At 39.8% G+C, this 16,100-nt stretch overlaps 3 protein-coding genes and 1 pseudogene across 3 annotated transcripts; 3 read left to right on the top strand and 1 right to left on the bottom strand.

Annotated features, from left to right (window-relative positions):
* Positions 1-298: 298 nt before the first annotated feature.
* Positions 299-3,141, top strand: LOC103950134 (MYG1 protein). The gene is made up of 7 exons (XM_048566667.1): positions 299-585; positions 725-871; positions 964-1,062; positions 1,363-1,554; positions 1,714-1,833; positions 1,991-2,062; positions 2,610-3,141. The coding sequence occupies exons 1-7, from the start codon at positions 358-360 to the stop codon at positions 2,835-2,837; spliced, it is 1,086 nt and encodes a 361-aa protein (XP_048422624.1). The 5' UTR covers positions 299-357; the 3' UTR covers positions 2,838-3,141.
* A 128-nt stretch (positions 3,142-3,269) lies between these two features.
* On the top strand, positions 3,270-4,698 carry LOC103950135 (2-keto-3-deoxy-L-rhamnonate aldolase). The gene has a single exon (XM_009361292.3). It carries the CDS (start codon positions 3,466-3,468, stop codon positions 4,519-4,521), a length of 1,056 nt encoding a protein of 351 aa, XP_009359567.1. The 5' UTR covers positions 3,270-3,465; the 3' UTR covers positions 4,522-4,698.
* Positions 4,699-7,831: 3,133 nt separating this feature from the next.
* On the top strand, positions 7,832-9,068 carry LOC103950137 (mavicyanin-like). The gene is made up of 2 exons (XM_009361294.3): positions 7,832-8,203; positions 8,515-9,068. Exons 1-2 carry the CDS (start codon positions 8,011-8,013, stop codon positions 8,916-8,918), a joined length of 597 nt encoding a protein of 198 aa, XP_009359569.2. The 5' UTR covers positions 7,832-8,010; the 3' UTR covers positions 8,919-9,068.
* Positions 9,069-10,032: 964 nt separating this feature from the next.
* LOC103950148 lies at positions 10,033-15,402 on the bottom strand (annotated as a pseudogene).
* Positions 15,403-16,100: the final 698 nt, after the last annotated feature.

The following is a 16,100-nucleotide window of genomic DNA, read 5'->3' as shown; positions in this document are numbered from 1 at the left end:
GTATGAAAATGTCATTTGACCCATACTTGAGGTAGTTTTTTGTAATTAACCCTATATTCTTTAATTTCTATTACTTCATTTAGGTATGGAGCCTTGAAAAATGCATTCGACTATTTGACTTGGAATAGTATTCTCTACACACCATTTTTTATTACTCACACAACTCTTTTAATTTTCAACCATTTAATGAAATTTGAAAAAAAATCAATTAAAAAAAATTAACAGAAGTATGTAAGAAATAATAAAATGTATGTGTATAACACAAAACTTCATTTATAAGGTGTGAAATTAATTGTAAAATAATAATAAATGAAATTGTAGAAATAACTCCCCGACTGTTGAAATCCCCGCAAAGGCATGCTTCTGCTAGTAGGCAGAGGGTTCAAGCACACACTCCCATTCCCCGCCTACCACCACCGCCTACACCTCCACCTCTCCCGCTCTCTCATGGCCGCCGCTACTTCACCTAAGCGAGTGGGGACCCATAACGGCAGCTTCCACTGCGATGAAGCCCTCGGCTGCTTCATGATTCGCCTCACAGACAAGTTCTCCAACGCCGAAATCGTCCGCACTCGCGACCCCCTGGTTTTCAATCCCTTTCCCACTTTCTGTTTGGTTTCCGAGAAAATTGATGATAAATTAAGTTACTTGGTTGAAATTCGAACCATTTGCAGCAATTTGTGATTTCTTATTGTCGTGGTTATTGTTTGTTTGAGGGTTTTAGGTTTTGGAGGGTCTGGATGCTGTGCTTGATGTTGGGGGTATATATGATTCTAGTCGGGATCGATACGATCATCACCAGAAGGGTTTCGAGGAGGTTTTCGGGCACGGGTTTAAGACCAAGCTGAGCAGTGCTGGTCTGGTTTACAAGGTATTTGCTTCAAATGGTCAAATCTGTTTTTATGGATTAAAGTAATGGGAATTTCGAATGTGTAACTTTACTTGTGTTAAATCTATTTGTAGCATTTCGGGAAGCAAATAATAGCGAAGGAGCTTCAGGTCGATGAAGGTCACCTCGATGTGCAACGGTTGTTCTTGGCTGTGTACAAAAGCTTTATGGAGGTTACTACTAAATTCTGCATCTTTTCTTCATTTTCTATGCGAATGTAGAATAGGTGCCGTGCTACCTTTAATTTTTAACTACATTTGAACTCGAATTGAATCGTTGATGCTGAGAGCCTGTTATGTTATAAATTAGAACAAAACCATTATGAGGCCATTTTTTCCCTGATTCTATAAGTTTTTATTGAAATGTCATTTGTCATTACACAGTTTGGTTTCTTTAATGTTCAGCGGTTTCATGTTGACATGAATTCTTGTTATTCCAACTGTATTTTCGACACTTTCAATTACTTGTAACAGGCAATTGATGCTGTTGACAATGGGATCAATCGGTATGATACGGACCAGCCTCCAAGATATGTGAATAATACACACTTGTCTTCAAGGGTGGGCAGGTTGAATTTGGATTGGATAGATCCTGATCAATCATCTGAAAAGGAGAATGAAGCCTTTCAAAGAGCAATGGAACTTGCAGGCAGTGAATTTTTAAGTGTACGTCTTCCTATCGTTAAGACTTGGTGGATATGTAGAATTTGCTCATGTAGAGGACAACCAAATTAAAGAAGGGTTGAACGCTTTAATGAGGATGTGTTTTAGTTGGAATTTTTATTTTGCATCCCTTTTCAATGACCTTGTTTTTCAAAATTTCAGAGTGTCCGTTTTCATGCAAAATCATGGTTACCAGCTCGATCTATCGTGATGGAGTGTCTCTTAGCAAGATGGAGTGTTGATCCAAGTGGTGAAATCATGGTTTTGAATCGATTTTGCCCTGTAAGTATGCAATGCTGTATTATTTATTTTTGTCAGTTAAATACTCTTAGGTTTAAGCTTTCTCATATCATTGTCTAATGCTAATGCTATTAATTTTACAATTTCTTCATTACGTTCAACTGTTTTTTAGCGGTATATATTATTTTATTCCTTGCAGTGGAAGCTTCATTTATTTGAACTTGAAGAGGAAATGAAGATTGAGCCGCCCATCAAATATGTTCTCTATCAGGTACCTTTATTTATCTGGTGTCCTTGTTCTTTTTATTTTATTTTTTTTATCTTAGTAATTTTTCCTTCCATTGATCTGTATAAAGTATAAATGCATTTAGGTGGTAGAAAGGAGATTGGGAAAATTCCTGCTTGTGACTTTATTATGTGCAAAGAAAATATTAGGAAACCGGAGTCCCAATAATGGATATAATACATGTTAAGAGAGTATTGGCATTACGAAACTTGTTTACCTGTAAATATGCAAGTTCTTTTGACGCAATTCGAAATATTTTTAGCTTCTTTAAGAGCTATCGGAAATGTAAGTAGATTTAAAGAACATTTGTTGGGATCATTTGGAAGTGTAGTGTGTACTTGCACGACTTTCTGGCCTCATTTCTAGTTGACGATATCTCTCCTTTCTTAGCAAAAAAGAAATAAAGAAAAAGAAAAGAATGTTTTAGGTGACCTTTACGTTTCATTTAGATATGAAGCTAATCATATGTCTGCAGTTTTTACGTGGACAAGAGTCCCTAATTTTAATATTACAATAAAAAAACGATATGCAGGATGATAGAAGCAAACACTGGAGAGTTCAAGCGGTGGCAGTCGCTCCTGATAGATTTGAGAGCCGAAAGGCTCTTGCATCACAATGGCGGGGGCTTAGGGATGAGGAGCTCTCAAAGGAGGCTGGGATTCCCGGATGTGTTTTCGTTCACATGAGTGGATTTATCGGAGGAAATCAAAGTTATGAAGGTGCTCTTGCCATGGCAAAAGCGAGTTTGAAGTCTGATTGAGCAGATTGACTTGCATTGTTTGTTACCAATTCTGATTACCAAATCTTCGGCATTTCAGTTTCTTCTTCGCTAATTTCTGTTACTTAAGCCCGTTTCTTTATTCTCAGGGCCAATTTTGTCTCTCTATTCGTTTTTTGATATTGTATTCGAAATTTTCCCTATTAAGGTTAACTAAGTAAACATTTTATGCTGCGATTTGAACTGGTATATGGAATGTGGAACGTCAGTTTTATTGATGATTGACCTGGAAAATGTAATTTTATTTCGGTTGAGCATATATCTATCCGTTTAGCCTTTTACATCATTATTCAGATGTTTGCATAATATAAGTTGTCTTAAATGTGTGCTAACAAAATCTAATTTCTCAATTCCCGTCATGCCACGAGACGGGAAAAAGCCTGAGACGAGAAAGACTTCCATGGAACGGAGCGGACTGCAGCCATTAGAGTACGGTAGAATACAGGTTACACAGCGAGAGCTCCAAGAGTTCACCACGCACGTGCATACGTGACAAGTGTCTCTCCTCTCGCACCAACATTAAGCTGCGTCGCGACGACACACAGCTCACAAGTCAGTGTAGTGAAAAGTGAGAGCCTTCTCCCATAAACCAAAACACCAACCGGCAGCTATGGCCACGCTCACTTATCCCGCCGCGGCCGCTATCAGAACCACCAAACACACCGCCTCATCATCTCTCAGAAAACCCATCTCCATCATCCCCATCAAACCCAATTCCATCTCGCCACTCAAAACCCTAAACCTCACCTCTAAACCCGCCACCTTCTCAATCAAATCCACCGCCACAACCACCATTACCACCACCACCACCTCCATCTCCCCCTCCTCCCTAACGCTCAAATCCCGCCTCCAAAACGGCGAGACCCTCTACGGCCTCTTCCTCCTCTCCTTCTCCCCCACCATCGCCGAGATCGCCGGCCTTTCCGGCTACGACTTCGTCGTCGTCGACATGGAGCATGGCCCCGGCGGCATCCCCGAAGCCCTCTCCTGCCTGCACGCCCTAGCCGCCACCCAAACCCCCGCTATTCTTCGCTTACCCGAGACCTCCGCAACTTGGGCCAAAAAAGCCCTAGATCTCGGCCCACAAGGCATCATGTTCCCCATGATCGAATCCTCCAAGGCCGCCAAGAAGGCCGTCTCCTACTGCCTCTTCCCTCCCGCCGGCGTCCGTGGGTCCGCCCACACCGTCGTTCGCGCCTCCAACTACGGCATCGACGAGGGGTATTTGAGTAATTACGAGGACCAGCTGCTGATCATGTGCCAGGTGGAAAGCGAGGACGGCGTGAAGCACGCGGAGGACATCGCAGCCGTCGATGGAGTCGACTGTATTCAGATGGGGCCGTTGGATCTGAGCGCCAGCGTGGGGTACTTGTGGGACCCCGCGAACAAGAACGTGAGGAAAATGATGGAAAAGGCCGAGAAGGCCGTGCTGGGGTCCGACCCCAAAGGTGGTGGGGCCTACTTGGCTGGCTTCGCTATGCCCCATGACGGGCCTCGCGATTTGGGGACACGTGGATACCACATGGTGTCGGGAGCCGTCGATGTAGGGCTGTTCAGAAGCGCGGCGGTGGAGGACGTGAAGAGGTTCAAGATGAGCTTGATGGACGGTGCAGATGATGAGCAGGAGGATGAGAAGGATGCTGATGAGAAGTACTGGAGCGAATGAAGAGAGAGCTTGTTGAACGCTTTCCTTATTGGCGGGGAGAAATTTTGACGAAAATAATTAGAATTTTGGACTCGCTTATTTGTAAATTTTGAAGTGGGGTTTTTTTTTCGTTTTATTTCTTTTGTGGTGTATGGGTCCATGGGTGTTTTCATAATAAAGGTCAAATTGCCGGCCAAATTGCGTAATTAGAGGGATTCGATTGGAGGCAAAGATATCTACAATAATTTTCGTACTCTTATTTTCTTCTTATGCACTCTTAATTGGAATAAGCTTCATTCAAACCTGAACCTGAAAAAGCCTATTGGATGGCAAATGTTGAAAAAAGAACATGATTACAGATTCAAAATCTCATACGTTCCAATTCCTGTCTAATATATTTAAAATACACAGATTTCAGAATTAACATTTTAATAAAGAATTTTAGGGGTTGGAATATAAACTTTCAATCCAACTTACACAGTAAAATTGTCCTTCCATTTATCTTATTAATTCCTAAAATTAGGAAACGAAAAAAAAAAAAATGCATCAGCGAAAGTCACTTGCTTATTACTTTTTAATTGTTAAAGTTACTAGTTTTTTTGATAAATGATTGTGGAAGTGAGTTAGATGGTTAAATTTTAAGAAGGAAGTGAATTGGTTGGGATCGAACCCGCCAAGTTGCGTAAATATTGGTATCACGAATAAGACAAGGCATTGCAAGTGTTTTTCTTTATAGATGGCTTATATGGGAAAGGGATCCTCTCCGGATCCGGACCATTAAAATTTAATTCAACGACTACAAACAGATGTTTTCTTTAAAAATTATTATAATTTTAATCGTTGGATCAAATTTTAAAGATTCCGATCTCTTAATTGAGTGGATTAGGTGTAAGGGATCCTCATCTCTTTCCGCTTATATGCACTCTGCTTCTAGAACATGTAGGTCGTGCAGCATTAAGAAATTTAATTTGGCGAATAAAGTGGACTATTCATATATATTTTTATAAATGATTATATTCGTGGGTTAATATTAGCTCAGGGATGGGGCAGTTAATGACTAATTAACGAGTCTGGTTACTATGTGCGGTTAATGTATTCTCCAATTAGTGTACTGATGCCTGCATCATGTTTATTTTTTTCACTGTTGATGTTAGAAACCATCAGGATGCTTCATTAAAGTTTCTGTTTTTCCTTCTTTGATACGACTATCGTCTATGAAATTTGAGACTGAGTTTGTTTTTTTCTTTGATCCAACAACTGTCATCTTTGAAATTTGAACTCTGGCCAATGTTAACATTCACAGTAGGCTTGTAGGTCAGTTGATTAAATGCACTTGAGGTCCCAAGTTCAAATTCTCCCTTCAGTCGTATCGCTTATATAAAAAAATTAAAAATAAAATAAAAAGAATGTTAACATTGTAGTATTCCTTACATTTCTAATTTAAAAATGTGTGACATTGCACTCTTGAATTTATGTGAATATGAACTCCATAAAACCAACAGAGAGAATGTTGACATTGTCTTCTTAGTTGGAGAGGAATAATATTAAGAGAAATGCTAAGAAAACTCTTTTAAATTGAAACTCTCCATAGATTTTATGTTACAAAAAAAATTTCATTGTGTTAGGAATACGAGTGATACACCATGTTTCATTATATAAGTGGAGGGAAGTTTTATTTTCAAGTTGTTAATTTTTTAACACAAGTATCTCACCACTTGTATAATGACACATGATATATCATCCCTTGTTCCAAGCACACTGAAATTTTTTTTTTTTGTCACCTCACAGTTTAACGTTAATTTCTATGTACAAAAAATATGAAATGACATATAGTTCATAAAAAGTTCACTTTTAAGAGAGTTTATTTAACATTTCAAGTAAATAAACATCTACATAGAGAATGTAATTAATTATCAATTGTTATTGGGCAATAAAAAAGTTTTGATATGCATGTTCTATTTATTTATTTATCTATCATAGATTTGACTATAATTTAATAAAACCTTAAACAACCACCAAGTAGCTGTTAGTGAGTGCCCTCCTCTGACCGAATCCAGAAGACAAAGCATGTGGAAAGGTGACAGGTTCGCATGTTCCTTCATTTCTTCCCTAGATGACGATGATCCAATTACAAACTCAATTTATACTCCCAATTAATATTCAAATGAAAATTTCCAATCCCATTTGGAGTTGAATTCATGCATCACCATCCCAACTTGTCCATTTGACATCATTGGCCATATGTTTTTTGGTTTTCCAATTTCACCCTATATGAGCAAACTCTTAAGGTAACAACGCACCATTATATATGCAATTTAAAACGTTTGATAATGCGTGATCAATTTGAGATAATGAGATATCTCCAAATTCAAAGGATCAGTTATCATAACTTTTTCTTTGCAAAATTATCAGCAATTATTATTGATATGGAGTTTGCATATCAGTTGGGTTGACATTGTCTTTGGTTAGAAAATGATTCTTCTAGTGTTATTTCTGCTCTCCAATCGACTGATTTCGATCCTCCTTGACCCCTTCGTAGACAATGGTCTATTTGTTTGGACCGCATTCGGAAATGACTTTCTACGCCTCTCACATATATCGCGAGGGAACTGTTGTTCTGAACAATTTTGCTAACATGGACTTGTCTTCTCCAACTTTGGTATGACATGATTCCTCTCTAGTGGTGGCCCGTGGTGCTTCGTTTTCAGACTATGCTGGCTTTTTTGGCTTCCGCTTCTCAAATTAATGTGCATATCGACATACATGTTTGTCTAACTGTCTTATTTTCTTTTCTTAACCTGTGATGTTGCTTGATTTGTTTTGCAGATTTACACTTGTAGGTTTAGCTTTAGAGGTGTTAGGTTTCATATCCCCATTTTCCCCCTATATCTTTATTGTTTTCGTTTATATAAATGTAAGGTTTATGTCCCCAATTTTTTTTAATTATTTTTTCTTGTATTATGAGGAGTTAGGTTTATATCATCCCTGATCATATGTAACATTTTTTTTTTATTATCAATAAAATTTTCCTTATACCATCGAAGTTTTTCAAAAAAAAAAAATTTCATCTGTAAAAACTTTCCAAATAATTTCTTATTAATGACTCGAGATGCAACGGTGGCAATGGTTGTCTCACCTAAATCCTTCTCTTACATGTCTTCCATAATTTTTTTGTCTAATTTGATAATCAGAAATAAACAAATAAACAGATGTGTAAACATACCCTGTTTTTAATATTCTTTTGATGTTTTACTCTTTTTGAGACAGCTGGCTGGTTTGCATCGAGTCTTTTGACAATTTTAAAAGATGGAAACCATTAGCTTAATTTGCCCAATCTCACACAAACCAGGGCATTTGGTAATTCTGTCTTCGGGCTGTCTGTCTGCAGAGACACCCTCATAGCCAATAGGACTTGCCCTCCAGCCTGTGACTAATTCTTAAAACTCTCTCTTAAATTCAAGACTCTCAAGTTAGAGAGAGAGAGAGAGAGAGAGAGAGAGAGAGAGAGAGATGGCCAATCTCAGAACTCCAAGATTCCAGTTCCTATTGGCTCTGCAGTTCCTCATGCTAATACAGTCCCAGGTGCTCTGCTACCAGTACAAAGTAGGAGATCTAGATGCTTGGGGAATACCAACTTCTGCAAATCCACAAGCCTACACCAAATGGTCAAAATACCACCAATTCAAGCTTGGAGATTCTCTTTGTAAGTTTCTTCTTCCTTTTTTCTCATTACCAATTCACATATCTCGGTTAGGTCGGTTGACTTGAGCAGTATGGCCGTTTCATTGCACCCCACCTCAAATCGCCTTTCTCAGTAATGTATAGTGGTTTAGAATATCAAATTGTCGAACAAATCACTAAAACAACAAAAGGAAGACCAAATAGTTTCATTTCTCTCATGTGTGGGCCAGGACATTCATGCGAGGGCGAGAACAATGTCCTGACCCCATTGCAACAAGTTCGAATAGAATAGTTTAGAATATCGCCTTTCTCATTTTGGTTCTCAATATGCAGTGTTCTTGTACCCACCAAGCCAAGACTCTGTGATTCAAGTGACAGCACAATCCTACAGCAGCTGCAACCTCAAAGATCCAATCTTGTCCATGAACGACGGCAACTCTCTCTTCAATTTCACCACATTGGGGGATTTCTACTTCACCAGCGGCGAACCGGGCCATTGCCAACAGAACCAGAAGCTGCACATTTCTTTTCTGTCGGGCAATGGCTCTGCTTACTCTCCCTCCGCCGGTCCCAGTGCATTGGATGCTTCCGCTCCTTCTTATCCCACCGTCTTCGGCAGCATCCCGGCTCCGCCTACTTCTGCACCGCATTCTTCTGCACCGTCGCCAAGGTTTCCGGTTTTCGCAGCAGCGGTTGTTGGATTTGGGGTGTTTGCATTACACAGTGGTAATCTTTGAAGAGCTTCAACATAGATGAGTTGAATTTTCTCCCCACGTTTGGACAGTGATTCTTTTTTCTTTTTACCATTAATATTGGTTCAATAGTATGGAGGTTGTGGTTTCGTAATTCTTTTTGTTAATTCAATAGAATAAAGCAAAGTACCAGAATTACTGTTCTTTGGTTTCTTTTGGCGAAACTCCGAGTTTTCGGAAAATCGTCGCGAGAGAAATAGAAATATAATTGTATTAATTATCTGATATTTCAAATTTTTTGGATTGAGAGGGGGTGTAAAAGGATATCATTTACCTCAAAGAGAAGGTTACAAAGTGGGTTACTTTTTTGATAATCGAGAAAGATAACATTGGTTTCCTCCCCATGTCAAAGAACCAGGAGAGGCCGACAGAACCCCGCCCGCTGATTGTGGTGGTGACCAGTTCTAGTAGTTTATATAATTATTAAGTTTCCAGCTGGATGAGCATGTTGCTCGCCTGCGACAAGAGAAATATAACAGATATGCAATATGTTATTATACAAGTGAAAAATAAACAAACATTTTGAAAAAAAAAAAAAAAAACTTTCCTCTGCGCACATAATAACGTATAGAGTACCTCTGCGTGTTTAGAACACTTTGAAAAATCTCTCACCCACTATGGTGTGACAATGTCCATCTCCATCTTGTACAAGGATTGTTTGCTCTCCTGTTTGTGTGGTCACGGTTAAGTCATGTCAACATTTTATATGACTATTCATTTTTGTCTTATCATTTCTGGTGCCCTCCCGTACTCTCTTGTTTGTGTGGTCACGGTTAAACCACGTTAACATTTCATATTACTATTCATTTTTGTCTTAGTATCTCTATAAAAAAAAAACAATATAAAATGTTGACGTTGTTTAACCGTGATCACACAAAATAGGAGAGTACAGGAGGGCACCGGCAGTGGAAGGGCATACAATCCTGGTCCCTCCATTTTACATTCTTATGTGGGTCCAATCAAAATTATGCAGCATATCATTGATAAAAAATAAATAAAGTGCAAGAAATGAGAAAATTTTGTCACTCATACGAATTTTAAGACTTGTATTGCATAAGTGCATTGTCATGGTAACATTTTGTGTTAATAATATAAAAACATTTATTAATTTCACTTTGTATGTTCATGTCTCGTGTCATACAAATTGTTCTTAAATGCATCGGATTAGAATCAAAGAGTTCAAATTCCGATCCAAAAGCCTATCAAAATTATAATTGCCTTTGGATGCACCGGATGCACACACGCGACTACCAGGGAACAACAGCAGTAAATAACGAACAAACATCATAAGCTCAGAACTATAGTAACTGTAAAACATTGCATACTCGATTATATATGGCACAGAAGTACACTATCTAAGCCTCGTTGTACTACCGATTTTTTTTTCTTTCTTCTTATCTTAATACTAAAAAGAGGTAGACACATCTGACAAAATCGACGACGATCATGGAGTCCCTCTCAACCTCATTACTTACTATCATAATCCGAGCAAGGGCCGGGCGGGACTTCCTTTCGACATCTTAGTACAAACAACGGAACGCTGTTTTGGTTGGGTAATTGTGATGGATCAAATGGATACTCAACCGGCTATTTCAACATCCATTGGTGATGGCCTCACTTCAGAGGCAGCATAGGGTGCCTCCGGAACTGCAGGTTCTGAGAATGGACTCCGCATTTGGGCAGCATTAGAGTCGACTTCCGTGGCAGAGGGCCTGGGTGGGGAGGCGGGCTGCACCTCCACAACCGGATACGCAGCTTTGAATCGTGCACGCAGGCCTTCATCCACCAATCTTCCACCACTCAGTTGATTACCTAGTGACATCCACCTGAAACAAGATAGTTCGGAACAAAATTAAAGAAAAACATAAAACCATAATCCAAAAAATGGACGTCACTTTGGGACACACATATGAAAAGCCACCCCGCATGGCTAAAAGTAAGAAAGTATCTCGCCTCTCAGTAATTCTTATCCGTCCCCTGACAAGATGGGAAGCAAAAAATGCTCATAAATGGGATGTCTGTCTGCAAACGAGTGGAGGATTAGAAAGCTTGATCTTCAACTAAAGGGCCCACAGACAACAAGAGGGAATAAACAATGGTAAACGCATTATAATTACCCGAAAGAGTTATAATGTTTATCTACCCTCATTAGCATGATAGCAGACTTTGCCTATACGAGTTGTAAATCAAATCTCTTTTAACCTACGAAACGTAAAGACAATGCTAGATTCAGATTGTCACCGGTTGTCACAGGATCCTTGACTACCCTCATTATCAATTCATGCAAAAAGTCACTACTTACTACGTTGGTGATCAACAGCAATGAAGGAACCTCATTTAACGATTGCAACCGGCAGTCAAGAAATCATACCCTGCATGAGTATTGTGCATGCGAGCAAACAGTTCTAGCTTTCTTGTCCTTGGACTTACCCTCTCCAGCAAAGGATACATCTGCAGGAGTGTATATAAAGACAATATTAAACAAATAATGATAATATAAAGACGATAATCATGATAAAACTATCTAGAAGAAGGCAACAACTTCTAGATTACCACCTCTTAACTTGTAAGGGAAAAAGTACAAATTATATTATTGTTCACCCTGTAAGCGCATTAGGAAGAACTATATTCAAATAGGAATTTCACTGCAGAATTAGACGAAGTATATTCCCCTAACCTCATCTGGCTTCCGGCTTGTCTCTCTGACCTCGGCAACAATGACATCAGCATCGATATTTCTTTTTACTAATGGTTCCCCCTTTATTCCAACAAGACAATGCTCCTTGCTATGATTAAGCCAGTGGCCAGTCCGCCCTGTTCTAATTATTCGTTGGAGTTTGATTAGTCTTTACCCAAATTATCTCCTCAATTCGCTTGTATCCCCAAAGTTCTAAACTGGAAGGAGGGTGGTATTTCAGTGAGCCAAAGCCAAAGAATAAGCAGATCCAATTAAGCATCTTTGATTATATGTATCAGGAAACACATAGTTGACAGATGGCCAAAGTATACACATACCATTCACGCCCAAGCTCCATTGCACATCCAGTGACCCAAAGGAAAATCAGACCATCCGTCTGCAATGCTGGAACAGTAAGATTGCGCATTTCATCGTCAGCCATTGTCCCATAGGGCAATTCCATATGAATGTCCCATGGTGGATCTGCCATTATCACTCCAAATTGCCCTATAATGTCCATTCTAAAGTTGCGTATATCACAGTTAATCCACTGTGGTTGACCAAGTTCAACCTCGGAACAGTATTCAGCACGCTGGGGCCTTAATTGTCTAGGGGGACCGATATCTCGAGGCCCCATCATCATGTGTGAGACATCAGGTGTTGGATCAAGTTCATAGTGGACATACTTGCACGTCTAACAATGAAGAGAAAAGTGTAATACTTCATGAAAAGTAGTCATTAGAATAAATTTAGTTTATCACTCAAGTAATGGGATGGGGGTAACGTTTCCCTTCATGCGACGACAAGTGTCTAGAAAAGAACAGTCTCCTAAATTGACATTAGTATGTAGAGCGATTATTCGCCTAAAATGAACCTGATGAAAGAGAGAATAAAATGACAAGTGAAAACCTACATAGTTTTAAGTACTACGATCGAAGTTATTTGCAGTAATTTCAGGATAAAAATTCGAAATACAATCACCAAAAAAAACTTCGAATAAGTTCACATAAAAATAACTAAGTGAATAGGAAAATAGCAAATACAGACATATTTCCATTTCTGAAACAGGAAAAACCAATTAGACAATCCTCCAAAAGGGGATGCTGTAAGTCAAAATTAAAACAGAGTTCATTCATTTAGTACCATTACACTTGCCAGCAGGAATTTTTGGGGTATTTCAGCACATTATTAGCTAGTTAAAAACCCAAACTGCAAACATAAACATTTAGAGTAGAAGCATGCTCAAATTGAAATGGTGCAATGCAGAAAAAACAATGACAAGCAAGAGGCAGTATTCTGATTTCAGTAATTAAGAAATCATGACCAAATGCCTGTTTAGTGCTCATAAGAACAGCTAACTCATTATATCTTACCCACCTTCTCACAAGCAAGTACGGAATTAGACGGAAGATGGCAGTCCGCCTTTGTTAAGGATGAGCAGTATTCCTTCAATTGTGAACGACCTTTAGTTTTGAACTGAAACAAAAAAATACAACTGACTTCAGACTTTCCTGCTGGTGCAACCAGTCCCGTAAACTTAAGAAGTTCAAAGTTTGAGCATTTCTAAGGTGCAAGCAATGAGTCCACGAAATAATTGAGTCCCATATGTAAAATGCAGAACAAACTGTACGCAAAATAATATGTTCTGGACAAATCGCCAAAAGTCGCCGCCTCATTAATTACAGAACCCAAAAGCATTAATTTGGTTCTCTTGATCAACAAGTTGAAGGGGAATATGAAAAAAATCACATTAATACTTATTAGGCTTAAACTCACATATGGTCCACTGTTTATGGGTAACTTTTGGTGTGAATGTAACACCACCAAATGTTAACAATCAACCTGTGTCATAACACATATATTTACTGATACATGACCCTAAAGTATAAACCCGTCACCACCATGTGTTACAGTGCTAGATTAGTAAGACCACATGGTGGTGGGCATGGTGGCATTACTGCCCAAGAAAAAAATTTCTCGTGGTTTATTCTATATGAAAAGGCAAGTCTCAATTCTTCTAAAATCGTTAACACTAACTCCAGTGGTCTACACCTCTTACCAATTTTAGTTGAATCTCCTATTTCGATGAATTTGTAATAAAGCATCCACGAACGTTATGTGCAGGAACATTATGATCATTTCATACCCACATCACTACTCACAAATGGTCCAAGTGGATGGTAATATATGTTGCGAATCAAATGAAGTGGAAGGTAAGTCACATGCTTTAATTTTTTGACAATATACTCGTGGTCTATGCCAATCACCAATCTTAGTCAAATCTCCAATCTTTTTAACAATACACATTGACAAAAATTAGAGATTTTACTAAATTGTGAAATGACATAGCTCACAAGGGCGATATTACCAAAAACAGAACTTCCCATAAACCTTTGACACATAAGGTAAACCACATGACCTTCTGTAATCTTATGCCTACTTATTGTTTCGTTAACAGACAGGAAATAGTTTTGACATATGGCAGATTTCCAGGTTAATCGGGTAGTCTTTTAAAGAAAGAACCATGAATTTGTTAAGATGACGATACAAATAAAAATAATGGCATTGACAAACCTTGGCAGCTACAGCAGTCTCCTTCGCAGTTGGCCGGTGAATGAGGTCCAAAATCTCCTCACCTGTTTTTTATTTCTGCAGCTCCCTCAAAGTCTTCTTATTCAGCAATGCCTCAACATCCTTCAGTTCCTCCTCTTCACTCTGCGGCTTATACGACACCGAATCGGGGCCATCCATTGTTGCATTTGGAGGAACACCACCCATCCCTCTAAGCATTCCCATCATGCCCATAACTCTAGGACTAGGAGCACCCCTTGGACCCATAAATGAACCCGGTTGTCCACTCCCAGGGAACATAGGCGGCAAATCGGACATGTGAGTATCATTAGGGTTCATCCACATGTCTTGCATTGGCCTTGAACTAGGCCCTCCCATCCCAAACACCCCTCCACCACTACCATCACCTCCGCGGCCGCTAGTCACCACTTGCTGCTGACTCTGACTCAAATTCCCATTCCCATCTCTCGAATTCGAATCTCGACTCTGAAATTGCTTGCTTTCAGGCAATTCCTTCATCAGCCGAGTCCGGTCAATCCCCAAAACCATAATCCTCGACTTACCACCCACCACAAACTCCTCCAACTCAACCCCACCATTCTCCTCCAACATTGACCTCAACGCCATCTCCACCGCCAATATCGCCCCGGACTCTCCTCCCATCTCGCGCAGCGCTGCCTTCTTCTCCACAGTCGCTTTCTGGCCGCTCTCGAGCTTTCTCAACACCGCCGACGAGTCAATTCGACAAAAGGGCACAATTTCAAGCAAGCAAACCGCCACCATGGCCCGAACCAGAGACAATGGATTCGCCATCTCATCAATAGGGCTGAATTTCTCCCGTTCGGGTTGGTGGGTTGGCTCCGAATTCTCCTGTTTCGGAGAAAGCTTCGGGCTTTGCTCAATTGGGTTTGTGAGTTTTGGCGCAGGGGACGGTAGGCGGCTGCTCTAGGCTTCTGGGGTCGAAGGGAGAACTGGTTCGACCGGGTTTCTGGGGTTTGGTTTGGAATCTGGGAGAGGAGGCGTTGGAGTAAAATGTCGGTCATTGAAGGCGGAGAGGACCTTGAGAGAGAGATCAATGGCGGGGACAATTTGGGATTGGAGGTAAGAGAGGAGTTCGAGCTGGGTGGTGCGCTGAGACTCCATATTAGCTTCGAGCTGTTGAGCCATGGTTCTGATGCCAGCTATGGTGGGTTCATCTCCGCCTTCCGATTGGGCTTCCATTGCTGCTGCTGCTGTAGTTTTTTTTGTGTAAGTGACTGGGACTTGAGTGAGGTTTTAAAACGGGAAGCTGCTGAAGCTAAGTGTTGGTTTGACATGTTGGGCTGTGAGAATAAACTCATTTTGATTATTTTATATATTTTTTTTTTATTAAAAATTGTGAAAATAAACTTTTTTTAAGTGTTTACCAAACATCTTTTTTAGCTTAGTTTTTTTTATACCCATTTGTTATAAAAGCACTTTAGTACCAAACTTCAAAAACAATTCCCTAATCTCAGGGAATAGCTGAGGGTCTTGTATTGGCGGGGATGGGCCTAATTGGGCTCATTTGTCTGGGCCGAGGGTGGGGCCTTGATTTCAAATTTTGCCCATTGGGCTCAATCAGCCCAGTTAGGTCATTGTCAACTGAAGGGTTCAAAAGGTCGAAAATAGCCTGAAAACGATCTCCAACCGAGGGCCAAGTCAAAGGGCTTGTGGGCTCCACTGAACAAAAAAAGGCCAAAGGGTCAACCAGTCGGTTCAAATGAACCAGCATGCTGGCCTCGGGTCGGGCTTTATTTTTTAATCCCCAACGGCTAGCTGACGACAATTACCATTGGCTTTTGAATTTATTTTATTTTATTTTTATTTTATTGGTTTTTTGGGTCAAATTTTATTTTAAAAAAATCTATTTTTTCCTATAAATACCTAAATCATTCCTT

This window comes from the organism of the source record quoted next, unplaced genomic scaffold, assembly GCF_019419815.1.
Source record: "Pyrus x bretschneideri cultivar Hongxiangsu unplaced genomic scaffold, Pyrus_bretschneideri_v1 Contig42, whole genome shotgun sequence".
Taxonomy (NCBI): Eukaryota; Viridiplantae; Streptophyta; class Magnoliopsida; order Rosales; family Rosaceae; genus Pyrus; species Pyrus x bretschneideri.
This window is presented reverse-complemented; position numbering and strand designations above follow the sequence as displayed.